The 13,165-nt window shown below is 42.6% G+C and overlaps 1 protein-coding gene across 2 annotated transcripts in view; it reads left to right on the plus strand.

The window, feature by feature from the left end:
- slc13a3 (solute carrier family 13 member 3) overlaps positions 1–12,116 on the plus strand; it is a 65,408-nt gene extending 53,292 nt beyond the window's left edge. For both annotated transcript variants that reach the window (XM_068048530.1, XM_068048529.1), the window contains exon 13: positions 11,167–12,116. In XM_068048530.1, coding sequence (XP_067904631.1) covers positions 11,167–11,334 — 168 coding nt within the window. In that variant the 3' untranslated portion in view covers positions 11,335–12,116. The remainder of the gene's footprint in view (positions 1–11,166) is intronic.
- Positions 12,117–13,165: the final 1,049 nt, after the last annotated feature.

Genomic DNA, 13,165 nt, shown 5'->3' on the forward strand with positions numbered 1-13,165 from the left:
GTCATAGAGTCACAGAGTTATACGGCACAGAAACAGGCACTTCAGCCCATCGTGTCCATGCCGGCCATCAAGCACCTATCTATTCTAATCCCATTTTCCAGAACTTGGCCCATAGCCTTATATGCTATGGCATCTCAAGTGCTCATCTAAATACTTCTTAAATGTAGTGAGGGTTCCCGCCTCTACCACCCCTTCAGGCAGTGTGGTCCAGATCCCAACCACCCTCTGGGTGAAAAGTTTTTTTCTCAAAACCACTCTAAACCTGCTGCCCCTTACCTTAAATCTATGCCCCCTGGTTATTGACACCTCCGCTAAGGGAAAAAGATTCTTCCTGTCTATCTTATTTATTTAGTTGTCTATTTCTTGGCTAGAATGAGTACGGTCCTTTTTGTTTAAATGGAAGTTGTCCCCATATATCTTGAACACTTACAAGGCAGAGTTGTGTACATTATTGTGCTGGTTTGGAACACTATAGAGTGAATGTATGTAGGTTTCATCCTGTCATCATCTGATTTGGTTATGCTTACCCATGCTTACCCATGCACAGTGGCGCAGTGGTTAGCACTGCAGCCTCACAGCTCCAGGGACCCGGGTTCGATTCTGGGTACTGCCTGTGCGGAGTTTGCAAGTTCTCCCTGTGTCTGCGTGGGTTTCCTCCGGGTGCTCCGGTTTCCTCCCACATGCCAAAGACTTGCAGGTTGATAGGTTAATTGGCCATCATAAATTGCCCCTAGTATAGGTAGGTGGTAGGGAAATATATAGGGACAGGTGGGGATGTGATAGGAATACGGGATTAGTGTAGGATTAGTATAAATGGGTGGTTGATGGTCGGCACAGACTCGGTGGGCCGAAGGGCCTGTTAAAGTGCTGTATCTCTAAACTAACTGACAAAACTGAGTTGCACCTATCTTGTGGGCGAGAGATCTGACAAGATAGGTGTAACTCAACTGGAAAATCTGAGTCTATATCACCATGGAAATAACCATAAATTTGATATCAACAATAGTTAATTAGCTAGAGAGAAATTGATGGTGGACAACTGATTATTGTATACATCCTCTGTCTTTGTTTTTACCTGGAGAAACCCTAATTTTAATACATTTTAGGGCCTTGACTTCAGCAATGTTAAACTCCTCTTCATTTGCCTTTATCTCCTTTTCTCACTTGCACAGCAGAATGAGAATTTTCAGCTTATTTTTGAACAATGGCACCTCAAAACAGCTTCGAAAATGATGAATTGCTAGCTGTAGACCTTCAAAGCTTGTGCAGAAAATGTTTCTTTTCTTTTATAGGACACATTTAAGGCATTTCTTGAATAATGAATCCTCCCAGATCCTGTTGTTCTTTGAAGTCTGGATCTATTTTGCTATGCTAGAAAGTATTTATTCCAATTCCTTTTTGAATGTTATTTTTAGCCTTTTTCTACCTTTTCAGGCAGTGCATTCCAAATCATAGCAACTCCTTGTGTAAAAATAATTCTCCTCATTGCGCCTCAGGTTCTTTTGCCAATTACTTTAAATCCGTGTCCTTGGGTTACTGGCCCTTCTGCCATTAGAAATAGTTTCTCTTTACTTTCTTCAAACCTTTCATGACTTTGAACACCTCTATTAAATCTCCCCTTAACCTTCTCTGCTCTAAAGGAGAGCAACCCCAGTATTTCTAGTCTATCCACTGAAGTCCCGCATCTCTCTTACCATTCTAGTAAATCTACTCCGCATTGTCTCTAAGGCCTTGGCCTCCTTCCAAAAGTGTGGTGGCCATAATTGGGAGAGCCATCCCACATACAAGTCAAGCAACAGCCTGACATAGTCATAATCACAGAATCATACCTCACAGCTAATGTCCCAGATAACAGCTTCACCATCCCTGGGAAAATCCTGTCCCACTGGCAGGACGGACCCAGCAGAGATGGCAACACAGTGGTTTATAGTCGGGAGGGAGTTGACCTGGGAGTCCTCAACATTGACCCCAGACCCCATGCAGTCTCATGGCATCAGGCCAAACATGGATAAGGAAACCTCCAACTGATTACCACCTACTGCACTCCCTCAGCTGATGGCTCAGTACTCCTCCATGTTGAACACCATTTGGAGAAGATCTGAGGGTGGCAAGGGCACAGAATGTACGCTGAGTGGGGGACTTAAATGTCCATCACCAAGAGTGACTCGGTATCCCCACTATGGACTGAGCTGCCGAGTCCTGAAGGGGAATCTTAAACTTAAACAAAGCCAATTACATAGGCATGAGTGGAGAACTGGCTACAAACAGTAAATTGGGTAAATAGATGAAAAGGTATGGGGGTAAATGAACAGTGGGAAAACTTTAAAGAAACAATACAAAATGTTCAACAAAAATACGTTCCCTTGAAAAACAAAAATTCAGCCAGAATGACCCATCCGTGGCTCACTCAGGAAGTTAAGGATAGTATTAGTTTAAACGAAAAGGTTGACAATGTTGCAAAAAAGAGTAGCAAGTCTGAGGATTGGGAGTGTTTTAGAAACCAGCAATAGGCTACCAAAAAGTTGCCAATAACATAAAGATAGACTGTGAGAGCTTTTATAGGTACATCAAAAGGAAGAGAGTAGCTAAAGTAAACAGTGGTCCCTTAGAAGCAGAGACAGGAGAAATTATCATGGAAAATGAGGAAATGGCAAAGGCATTGAATAAATATTTTGTGTCTGTTTTCACAGTAGAAGACACAAGTTACATACCAGAAATAGACAGTAACCTAGAGGCTAAAAAGAGTGAGGAAATTAAGGAAAATAATATCATCAGAGAAGAAGTATTGCAGAAACTTAAGGGACTAAAATCGACAAACCCCCAGGAGCTGATGGCCTACATCCCAAGGTTCTAAAAGTGATAGCTGCTGAGATAGTGGATGCACTAGCTATAATTTTCCAGAACTCCTTAGATTCAGGAACGGTCCCATCAGATTGGAAGTTGGCAAATGTTAGACTGTTTTTCAAGAAAGGAGGGAGAAAATGGGGACTTACAATAAGCCTAACATCAGTCGTTGGGAAAATACTAGAATCTATTATTAAGGAAGTCTTAACAATGAGCTTAGAAAAGCGCAGTATGATTAGAACAAGTCAGCATGGTTTTACGAAAGGGAAATTCAGTTTGACAAATTTATTCAAATTTTTTGAGGATGTTACTAGTAGGGTAGATAAAGGAGAACCAGTAGTTGCAGTATACCTGAATTTCCAAAAGGCATTCAATAAGGTGCAACACAAAAGGTTAAAAGGCAAGATAAGGGCTCATGGAATTGGGGGTAACATATTAGCTGTCTTTTTAAAAAGGTGTGAAACTTGTAAGTGTCGATGTTCAAAGAGACTTGGGTGTGCTTGTACAAGGAACGTAGAAAGTTAACATGCAGGTACAGCAAGCAATTAGGAAGGCAAATGGCATGTTGGCCTTTATTGCAAAGGGATTGGAGTACAGGAATAAGGAAGTATTGCTACAATTGTACAGGGTTTTGGTGAGACAACATCTGGAATACTGTGTGCAGTTTTGGACTCCATATCTAAGAAAGGATATACTTGCATTGGAGGCAGTGCAGTGAAGGTTCATTAGATTGGTCCCTGGGATGAGGAGGTTGTCCTTTGATGAGAGACTAAGTAAATTAGGCCTATATTCTCTGGAGTGTAGAAGAATGAGAGGTGATCTCATTGAAACATATAAGATTCTACAGTGGCTGGATAGGGTAGACACTGAGAGATTATTTCCGCTAGTCTGGGAATCTAAAGCACGGGGCACAGTCTCAGGATAAGGGGCCGATCATTTAGGACTGAGATGAGGAGAAATTACTTCACTCAAAGGGCTGTGAATCTTTGGAATTCTCTACCCCAGAGGGTTGTGGATACTCCATCCTTGAATACATTTAAGACTGGGATAGACAGACTTTTGGTTTCTCAGGGAATCGAGGGATATGGCGAGAGGGCGGGAAAGTTCAGTTGAATCCTAAGGTCAACCATGATTGTTTAGAATGGCAGAGCAGGCTCGATAGGTGGTATGGTCTACTCCTGCTCCTACTTCTTGTGTTCTTGTGAGATATCTGCCAGACTAGGCCTACAGCAGGTGGTGAGGGAATCAGTAAGAGGAAAAACCTACTAGATCTTGTCCTCACCAATCTGCCTGTCACAGATGTATCTGTCCATGACAGTATTGGTAGGAGTAGCCACCACACAGTCCTTGTGAAGACGAAGTCCTATCTTCACCCTGAGCATACCCTTCATTGTGTTGTGTGCCACTACCACCTTGTTAAATGGGATAGATTAAGAACAGATCTGGCAGTTCAACCATGAGATGCTATGGGCTACAGCAGAAGCAGAATTGTATTCAACCATAATCTTTAACCTCATGATCTGGCATATCCCCCACTCTACCAATGCCATCAAAGGATCAACCCTGGTTGAATGAAGAGTGTAGGAGGGCATGCCAGGAGCAGCACAAGGCATAACTAAAAATTGAAGTCGATGGAAATCAGGGGGAAAACTCTGCACTGGTTGGAGTCATACCTAGCACAAAGGAAGATGGTTGTAGTTGTTGGAGGACATCATCTCAGTCCCAGGACATCACTGTAGGAGTTCCTCAGGATAGTGTCCTAGGCCCAACCATCTTCAGCTGCTTCATCAATGACCTTCCCTCCATCATAAGGTCAGAATTGGGGATGGTCGCTGATGATTACACAGTGCTCAGTACCATTCGCAACTGCTCAGATACCGAAGCAGTCTATACCAATATGCAGAAAGACCTGGACAACATTCAGGCTTAGGCTAATAAGTGGTAAGTAACATTCATGCCACACAGTACCAGGCAATGACCAACTCCAACAAGAGAATCTAACCATCTCCCCTTGACATTCAATGGCATTACCATTGATGAATCCCCCACTATCAATATCCTGGGGGTTACCATTGACCAGAAACCTACCTGGACCAGCCATATAAATGCTGTGGCTACAACAGCAGGTCAGAGGCTATGAATTCTGCAGCAAGTAACTCATCTCCTGTCTCCCTAAATCCCGTCCACCATCTATAAGGCCTAAGTCAGGAGTGTGATTGAATATTCTCCACTTGCCTGGATGCGTGCAGCTCCAACAACACTCAAGAAGCTTGACACCATCCAGGACAAAGCAACCCACTTGACCGGCATCCCATCCACCACCTTAAACATTCACTTCCTTTGCCACCAGTGCACAGTGGCAGCAGTGTGTACGATATACAAGATGCACTGTAGCAACTCACGAAGCCTCCTTTGACAGCACCTTCCAACCTGCGACCTCTCCCACCTAGAAGGACAAGGGCAGCAGACGCATAGAAGCACCACCACCTGCAAGTTTCCCTCCAAGCCACACACCATCCTGACTTGGAACTATATCGCCGTTCCTTCACTGTCACTGGGTCAAAATCATGTAACTCCATTCCCAATAGCACTGTGGGTGTACCTACCCCACATGGACTGCAGGAGTTGAAGAAGGCAGCTCACCACCACCTTCTCAAGGGCAATTAGGGGTGGGCAATAAATGCTGGCCAAACCAGCGACGCCCACATCCCATGAACCAATTTAAAAAAAATTTGCAATCCTCCAGTCCTCTGGCATCACTTCCAAATTGAAGGAGAATTGGAAGATTGTGTTCAGAGCCTCCATAATTCCCACACTTACTTCCTTCAGTAACCTATGAAGCATCCCTCCCAGACCGGGTGACTTTCAACGTTGAACGTTGACGACCTCTTAATTACCTCCTTATTTTGATCCTATCCAATTTCTCCATTTCTTCTCCTTTGCTGTGACATTGGCAGTATCCTCTTCTTGGTGAAGACAGATGGTAAGTATTCATTTAGTACCTCAGCCATGCCCTCTGCCTCTCTAATTGGCCCCACCTTCCTCTCACTTACTCGCTTCAATTATCTGACACTATAGTCTCGAATCTCTTCTCTGGAAAATCCATGGTATTGACCCAACTGAGTTTGTTTAATTTAGGTTATGTAGAGGCATTTGGGTATATTTTCATCTTTAATGCCCGAGAGTCAAATCCACATGGGTGCAGCACAGAGAGGAAAATCAGAAGGGCCTCATTATACTTGGGTCATCCTCCTCACTTGATTTACCACTGTCTTTGCATTTATATAGCATCATTCATGATCTCAGAACATCCCAAAGTACCTTAACGGCATTGAAGTACTTTTTAAGTGTAATAATGTAGGAAATACAGCAGCCAATTTGCACATGGCCAGCTACCACAAACAGCAATGAGATAATGACCAGATCATCTGTTTTTAGTGTTATTGGGTGAGAGATAAATATTGGCCAGGACACCGGGCATAACATGCCTGCTGTGCTTTCAAATAGTGCCATGAAATCTTTTATGCCCACCTGAGAGGACAGGCTGAGGCATCGATTTAATGCCTCATCCAAAAGATGGCACCTCCAACGGGACAATGACTTGACTCATGGAATGCATACACACCTAGCAACTGAGAAGAAAAAAAGCATGGAGGTCACTGTGCCACCTGCATGCATCCTATTGTGACAGAAGGAAAGCTTGGAGGGGAAAGAGGAGAGTCAAGTAACTGCCACCAAGGATGACCTCGTCTTCCATACTATTGCAACATGCCAGGTCTCTACAAACGCCATTACAGTTTCGAAAAGTTGTTGGAAAGTTCTTTTCCATTTTTCGGGGCATTTCCTCTTACATTCCCATTGGCTACCAGCGGAATGCAGGTGAATGAATGACTTACAAGTATGTTGTAAAATGATATTTTGACCTTTCACTTTATGAATTAATTTTCAACCAGCAATTGTGCCCCTGCCCACTCCCCCTCAAAAAAGAATTTGCTAATCTTCTTAACAGAGCTGTCATCTGATGTGATATCTGTCATTACCTAATCCTCCATTGCCAATATAATTACACCCTATTGATTTAATAGAAAAGTATCTGATCCTTGCGGGTAAAACTATTTGGGTCCATGGACACAAGCTGGTATCAGCATAGTTTACAACACAGAACTCCACAACATTAAACTGTAAGAAGTCAATGATGTGCAAAAAAAGTGCCTATCCCTATATATAAAATACTGGCTGATGTCCCATGACGTTACTCAAGACTAATATAATTTGTGTGCCTGTTTTCCTGTAACTGTCTTTCAGCTCTATTTTTTCTATTTCCCTGTTAGTCTTCCACTTTGTCTCCTTTCTTTTGCTTCTCACTGTATGACCTTCACACATTTTCTCTCATTAAACATTCTGCCTTAAACATTCATTAGTGCTATGCCTGTTTTACATGCGTAAGATCAATTAAATTAATTATTTGCCCTTTCCCGCACAAAAAACACTTACCTTCACAATCTGACCTTCCCCTCCAAACTTTCAACTATAACCCTTCCCATCACCTCCTACACCTGTGACGGTCATTTGACCCCATTCCCCCTGGCCACGGACCAAGCCACATACCTCCTTCCCCCTCCCCACCAGTGTTGCTCCTCGTTTCCCCGAGGGATCCAAAGGCGTGGCAGTGCCGGCCACCAGGCTGAAGAGCATGGCAGCACTTCAGGAGGAGACAGGAAAATCACTAATGTAGGTAAGTAACTTTATTAGAATATTTTAAATATGGTCCTGTCGCTGAGCGGCAGATGGGGCGGGCCTCATATGGGGTAATCTTCATGCCCCCGCCGCCCCCGCCACGGATCCCAACATGGAGGCCTCTATAAAATCCAGGTCATTGTCTTCTGGGTCTTCAGGACAATTGACCACTGGGTGAAGTATCCAGAAAATGATAAGGGACAGGCTATGATGTAGCCTCTCATCTACATCGGATTTAATTCCAGCGCACACCAAGGATATCCCAGTGGAGGCATGGCAAGTACAAAGGGACAGGAGCTGGCGTATCGGTCTCTGCTCCTTTTCCTCATCCCATAAGAAAAGCTGGCCCAAAAGTCTTTAACACAACAATAGATTTCTGCCAACTTATAGTTAATTTACAGAAAATGAAATCCCAGTGACTGGTGTCAAATTTTGTTTGATGGCATTCCTGGGAAGTGTCTTGGGATGTTTAACCACATGAAAGTGCTATATAAATGCAAGATGTTGTAGTGGGTCAACAGTCACAGTACATTCAATGGACTCAACAATCACACTGTGGATGAAATACTTTATGTACACGACAGATGCGAGCAAATTTATTAAGATACTGCAGTTTAAAAATGCTTTACAAACTGCTGTCTTAGTCCCAGATTGTGACTTTATTGATGTGTTTAAACATTTTAGTGGCTAGTATTAACACTGAATAAACTTTACTGGGCAGATGAACAATTAACATACCTGCATTCACAAGATTATGAATTACCTTTAAAAGTGCTGCAGTGACGCACTGGACACTAAATGTCCAGGCCATAATTGAATGACTTTTGCCAAATAAAATCCCTTCGGGTGCAGTAGGTCATTCACATTTGAACCAGGAAGAGCAGCTCTAGGGTAAAACACCTCTTGTAATTTTCTTAAGTAAAAATTCAGCCAGAAAAGATTTGCAGCGAGAGATCAGTGAATTTTAAAGAAGGGGAGCACAGATGAGTGGACAGATGCATGTTTGTGTCTGTGTGAACCGACTCATTCAATTGTCATATACAAATGAGTAGACCTATTGTATACATGTACATATTGCAGTAATCCCTGTATAAACCTTCCCCTGCTACACCCAGGGCCCAGCCAACTATCCCACCTCTACTGGTTTAGTACTGGGTATAAGATGGGAGTGTTGCTTTCATGACTTAAAATCAGATAGAAAATGATTGTTGAACAAAATGTATTTTGGTCGACCAAATTTCTTGGGGTGGCACAGTGGCACAGTGGTTAGCACCGCAGCCTCACAGCTCTAGCAACCTGGGTTCAATTCTGGGTACTGCCTGTGTAGAGTTTGCAAGTTCTTCCTGTGTCTGCGTGGGTTTCCTCCGGGTGCTCCGGTTTCTTCCCACATGCCAAAGACTTGCAGGTTGATAGGTTAATTGGCCATTATAAATTTCCCCTAGTATAGGTAGGTGGTAGGGAAATATAGGGACAGGTGAGGATGTGGTAGGAATATGGAATTAGTGTAGGATTAGTATAAATGGGTGGTTGATGGTCGGCACAGACTTGGTGGGCCGAAGGGCCTGTTTTAGTGCTGTATCTCTAAACTAAACTAAACTAAAAAAAAACTAAAGTTAAACATTTAACCAATTGTCTTAAATTAACAAGGGGAAAGGATGAAGGAGAAGTCCAAGAATGATAAACTCAACATTGATCCAAGTCCAGTCCTTGCAGTGTAATAATCCACTAAGCTAACGGAATGCTGAACTTTTTTTTTTAGTAGGCTATAAAGAAAGAACTTGTGTTTATATAGTGATTTTCATAACCTCAGGATGTCTCAAAGTGCTTCACAGGCAATAAAGTACTTATTTTTGAAGTGTAATGACTGTTGTAATGTACAAAACGCAGCAGCCAATTTGCATTTAGTTGGTTGGTTGGTATTCTTCCATCTACGAAAGATGATGGACGCGCAGCAAACAATCCATTTAGGTGAGGTGTCTTCTCTTGGTTCACCTTTGCTGGTGGCTGTGAAGGTCATTCCTTGAGAGGTCAGTTCTGCCACAAGTGCTGCATGTGAAGCTGTCAAGTGATGCTGTTAGCTGTTGTTTTTGATGTTGGCGCAACTGGTCACCGCGATAGTGCACGCCAGTCTACAGGATGTGTCACCATTTCCCTCTTTCGCCAACTATTGACTCTCAGGTGCAACAGTCAACATTTGGGGCCTTCATGTCACGCTTGCAAGCATACTTGAAGCAGATCTTTAGGCACCCCAGAGGTCATCTCACCCCAACTACCTCTCCATACATAAGGTCCTTGGGTAAGCGACCATCTTCCATCCTGTGGACGTGTCTGATCCACCGAAGGTGTCTCTGTTTGATTAGTTCCAACACACTTGGGAGTTCTGCCTTCAAGAGGACTGCCACATTTGTGATTTTGTCCTGCCAGGATATACCCATAATGTGCCGCAGACAGCAAAAATGGAAATTATTGAGCTTCTTTTCTGGTAGCTCTCAGTGCATTTACATTTGGTAGGGCCCTACAAATAGCAAAATAACTGGTGAGGGATAAATGTTAGTCAGGATGTCAGAGAGAACACCCCTGTTCTTCAAATAAAGGTTCTTTTATATCCACCAGAGAGGGCAGATGGGGCCTCGGTTTGATGTCCAGTCTGAAAGGTGGAGTAAATTCACTAATCCCATTTGCCCAGGAGGGGTCTAGGCCTAATATTGTCACCCTATCTAAATTCACATTCCCTTCAAAAGAATCACCCTACTGGGAGATTCGCATTCCTATGTATATGTCAGCTGTGGCTCAGTTCATAGTCCTCTTATCTCAGCGACCTGAAAGTTGTGCGTTCGAGTCTAGTTTCTTGCTAGTGTAGTATGGTGGGGGTGCTGTACTGTCTGAAGTACCATCTTTTGGATAAGATGTTAAACTGATTACCTGTCTGTCCCCTCAGGTGAATGTAAAAGATCCCATAGCACTATTTCAGAGTAGTAGGGGAGTTAGTTATCCCTTGTGTCCTGGTTAATATTTAACTCTCCATGTCACAGAACAGATTATCTGGTCATTGTCACATTGCTGTTTGTGGGAGCTTGCTGTGTGCATATTGGCTGCTGCTATTCCTGCAACACCATGGTGACGACACTTCAAAAAGTGCCTCGTTGGCAGTAAAGTACTTTGGGACATCCTGTGGTTGTGAAAGTTGCTATATAAATGCAAGTCTTTTTATAAATCTGTAGCTGTATCGATTAGATGGTCAGGTCACACTTTGTGTATTGCATTCAGCTCTGGTCAGCAAAGCACAAGGGAAACTTGCAAACCCTTGAGGCAAGCATTCTTTTGACTAACCCATACCCCCTTTGATATAAGGGACCATTTTTGGGGCATCAAAGAGTTATCTCTCTCTCCTCAATCAGCCGCTTGCTGATGAGGCTGGGACCCAACATATCTACCAGGAGTGTGCCAGATGGGCCTGTAGGAATTTGGGACCACACTTCCCTCATTCTGCTTTTATTCTGAAGGCTCTTATAAGCAACCTACGCTGCTCTTGTCTTTTCTTAATCCACTGAATGCGCTTTCAAATGATTGAATTTGTCTTTGTAGGTAAAATCTGGGATCGTTATGAACATTTTGGGCATCATCCTGCTCTTGCTGGCCATAAACACCTGGGGTGTGTATGTGTTTGACGTGTTCACTTATCCTGACTGGGCCAGGATTCACACAGAGGGTATCCAGAATGTCACCATGATCTCCCTGAATGGCACTGTATAATACATGACACCGTGAGTCAACAAGTTACAAACCCTCCAAGGTCTATGATGTTGCTGAAGTGAACCAACGGTCGAGAAATTAGATTGGGTCCAACTACACAAATGTGAGAAAGACCTGACGAATTTATAATTGAATTTTTAAATGGTTTTACATTAAATTAAACATTAATTTTTATGTTGGATATAAAGCCATAACAGAGTTTTAAAAAATCTTTTAAATAAGTTTTTGCCTTTAATGATAATTGTTAAAATGTACTTTACAGGGTGAATTGAAGTTAAAATATTCTACAGATGAGACACACCCTCATGTTCTGAGCTGTGTTCAGATACTGAACTGCCAGCATCACGTTAGCACTGTGCAAAACAATGAGCTACGTTACCTCTTCTTGGTAAAAATTCTCAACATTGTCAAAGCGGGTTTGACTGAAGCCTTTGATTTTAGCGCAGTAAGATACCTAATGAAATGCAACACATTTTACAAATTCAAAACTAAGCCAATCTAGATTGAGATGGTTCTCAGTGATATTTCTGACTGAAAGGTCAGCAGTTACATTAAATTGGACAGCAGAGGAATTTCATACCAAAGATAATAGATAACTAGAGGTACAGGCGTTGCTGAAAATAATTTTTATCCGCTAAGGAATATTGGACTGTATGGGACTGAAGATCTATTTTGATGCAACTAAGAAGTTCAGCGTGGAGGCCTTAAATTATCCGCACTTAGAAATGTAAAAATCTGGAGTGTTTCAAGTAGGTCTACAATTAAACAGAAATTGTGAGATGCTCTTGCTTTATAACTGGATTTTTTCAGCCTTTTTCAAGTAAACTTGATACCGACAAAAAGTAGATTAATTAGAGATGAAATATTAAGGAAGAAATTATAGCGAGCAGGATTTAAAAATTCCGGTAACTTCCAGCTCTGCAGATGCTACAAGGCAAATTCCTCCACAATCAAAAAGTCTTAATCAGCAAATGTCCCAGTGAGTTTAAATTAAGGGTGTTGAACTTGATTAAGTTGGAATATACAAGACTCTGAGGTGACCTAAATAGAGCTTTCAAGATTATGAATTCAATTGAGGAAAGTTATCTAGGGTTTCATGTAGTGAAAGGTTCAGCTGCCAGGAGGCAGAAATTAAAAATCAGAAAGTTTGAAAGGTATTGGAAGATTTTTTTTCCCTCAGAGGATAGAGTTGTGGAAAGTGTTACCAGTGATGGACATTGAAGAGGACGGTACAAAGGAGCTGAAGAAACAACTAGACGCCTTTCAGGAGAGAGAATGGTTTGAGGGATATACATAGTAAGAATGTGGGCAAGTGAGGTTGACCTTTGAAAAAGGAATAGGCTGTTAGGCCTCGTGATCTGTTTGTCTCCAAAATTATTAGATTCTTATTTTGAGATCCTTGAGAATTCTTAGGGCGGCGCAGTGGTTAGCACCGCAGCCTCACAGCTCCAGTAACCCGGGTTCAGTGCTGGGTCCTGCCTGTGCGGAGTTTGCAAGTTCTCCCTGTGACATCGTGGGTTTCCGTTGGGTGCTCCAGTTTCCTCCCACAGCCAAAGATTTGCAGGTTGATAGGTAAATTGGCCATTGTAAATTGGCGCAAGTGTAGGTAGGTGGTAGGAGAATGGTGGGGATGGGATGTGGTAGGGAATAGGGGATTAATGTAGGATTAGTATAAATGGGTGGTTGTTGGTCAGCACAGACTTGGTAGGCCGAAGGGCCTGTTTCAGTGCTGTATCTCTAAATAAAATAATTAAATAAAATAGATGCTGCAATGAAGATCCAATGTAGTTAGCTCATAATGAGGAGTTTAGTGGCACTGCATCTATTGGAG

This window comes from Heterodontus francisci, chromosome 16 (assembly GCF_036365525.1).
Source record: "Heterodontus francisci isolate sHetFra1 chromosome 16, sHetFra1.hap1, whole genome shotgun sequence".
Classification (NCBI taxonomy): Eukaryota; Metazoa; Chordata; class Chondrichthyes; order Heterodontiformes; family Heterodontidae; genus Heterodontus; species Heterodontus francisci.